The 2,042-nt window shown below is 64.4% G+C and overlaps 1 protein-coding gene across 1 annotated transcript in view; it reads right to left on the bottom strand.

Annotated features, from left to right (window-relative positions):
- Positions 1-1,405: 1,405 nt before the first annotated feature.
- The window catches only part of TRIM67 (tripartite motif containing 67), a 92,531-nt gene continuing 91,894 nt past the window's right edge, over positions 1,406-2,042 (bottom strand). The window contains exon 8 of the mRNA XM_011380893.1: positions 1,406-1,471. Coding sequence (XP_011379195.1) covers positions 1,406-1,471 — 66 coding nt within the window. The remainder of the gene's footprint in view (positions 1,472-2,042) is intronic.

The following is a 2,042-nucleotide window of genomic DNA, read 5'->3' on the forward strand; positions in this document are numbered from 1 at the left end:
GCTTCGAGGTAGGATTGTCGGATCTGCTGAGTCGAGGGCAGGTCTGCAGGGCCGGTCGCTCGAGGAGCAAGTGCAGCGTCTGAAGAAGCAGCTAGAACCAAGTAAACACAGTTGGTGCCGGTTCACGGGCTAAGATTATAAAAATCCAGCACATAGACAAGTTACTCCTGAACTTCGAAAGTAAAACGCTTGATAAAATAGATTCTTGTAAAAAGGAGAGCGAAAGGTTTACGACCAGACGGAGATGGAGGTGGCAGGTGACAAGGAAGACGGTGGAGGAGAAAGGTGCCCGGTGACAGACCGTGGGACGCACTGTCTTCCTCAGAGATGGAGGCGACTCGACGCGGGTCTCGAGGGTGGTCGGCGTCCCCAGCGAGGAGTGGAGGGCCCACCCCAGGCCCGCGCGGGGGGCTGGAACACAGGCGTCGCCGTCCGCCGCCTGCCATCGCGGCCACGTGCTCCCACGGTGACAGGGGGATGGTCCCAAAGTGGAGGCGGGCCGTGTCCGGCAGATGCCCAGGGCCTCCCGTCCGTCCAGGTGCTGAGTCCGAGCACCGCACAGCTCAGGCGAGTGGCTCCGACGGCTGCACAGGTGAGCTCTGGGGAGCCAGCTCCAGAGAAAAGCCACCGCCAGCAGGAGACTCGTCACACAGGCATTTGAATTCAAATTCCAGTGTTTTCTTATGTGTTTAACAGCTCAGGCAGAGTGAATTTCGTGGACTCTCGTGTGTGTGTGTGTGTGTGTGTGTGTGTGTGCGCGCGCGCGCGTGCGTTAGGGGGTTGGTTGCTGAGCGAAGGACCTCAGGAAACCCTTTAAGATGGTTCTGACCAGGTCAGGGAGAGGCAGGGACCACAGAGAATGACGAGCATCCCTTCCTGCGGAGCCTGGGTTGGACGCGTGCGTGGCGGGCTATGCGAGGACTTAGGACGGAAACGCTGAGGAACATCCCCGACGAAGGGGGAGCCTGCGAGCCTGGGACCCCACGGGAGGGCCGCCGGCGGAGCACAGACGCCCGGCACTCGGGCTTCCGAGCGTGTCCTGCCGCCTGCTTCCAGGGCGGTCACAGAGTCGGCCCTCCCCCTGCCCACCCCGACCCCACGGAGACAAGCGTCAGAAACAGGTGGCGGGAAAGAAATACATAAGCCCTGGAAGCCTCTGGCCCCGAGCACGGTCCTTCGCGAGCGTTTGGACCGTCCAAGTAGGACCGGGGGGAGCGCGCCCTGTGTCCACCGCTGCCGGCGGCCTCCGCGGCACGGCCTGCAGACCCACTCTCGTGCCCCAAGGACAGTGTGTCTCTGAGATGGTGGCTCTGTGTGGCCGTGACGTGGTCGTCCTGCCCTCGTGGTCACCGAACGTAGGGGTGGCAGGCCCCTCCAGACCTTGAGCAGAGCCGGAGCGGGGAGGCTAGTTGGCCGGCAGCTTTGGCCGCCCCAGGCTGGGGGGCACTTCCAGGCCTGTGTGCAGAGTGACCTGCAGGAGAAGACGGGGTGAGTGAGTGGTGAGGCCACCTGAGCCCAGAGCCCTGACCGCACGGCGGCCACGCGGGACACTGCTCGCTCGGGGTGGCCACAGGCAGCCGCCTCTCAGGATTGTGGGGTCTGCTGTTTACGATGCCCCTCAGGTTGCCCCCAGGGGCTGCTCTGCTCCCCTCCCACTGCCTGGGTCCCCCTACCCGCGGCCAGGAGCCAGCCAGGCTGACCCCCATGCAGCAGGCGTGCAGGTCCTTGGGCCGCGTGTGAGCCTCGCTATGTCCCACGGCCCTGAGGCATGGCAGCCTGCGTGAGGCTGCCTCGGAGCCCCCTTGCCGGCGAGTGGAGATGCAGACCAGCCAGCGACTGATGGACGTGGCTCATCGGTATTCAGGGCCCTGCCCCGGGGGAGGGGCCCCCATGTTCCCGCATCTCCCTCACCGGCTCCGCTCCCGTTTACTCTCTGAGTTTGGGAACGCCTGAGCCGCCTGCTGTGCCCTAGGACCGGGCCACCCTGGGCTACAAAAGGACACATTTCCTGCCCGCTTCACGTGGGGCCAGAGAGCAAGGGG

Source organism: Pteropus vampyrus, unplaced genomic scaffold (assembly GCF_000151845.1).
Source record: "Pteropus vampyrus isolate Shadow unplaced genomic scaffold, Pvam_2.0 Scaffold412, whole genome shotgun sequence".
NCBI lineage: Eukaryota > Metazoa > Chordata > Mammalia > Chiroptera > Pteropodidae > Pteropus > Pteropus vampyrus.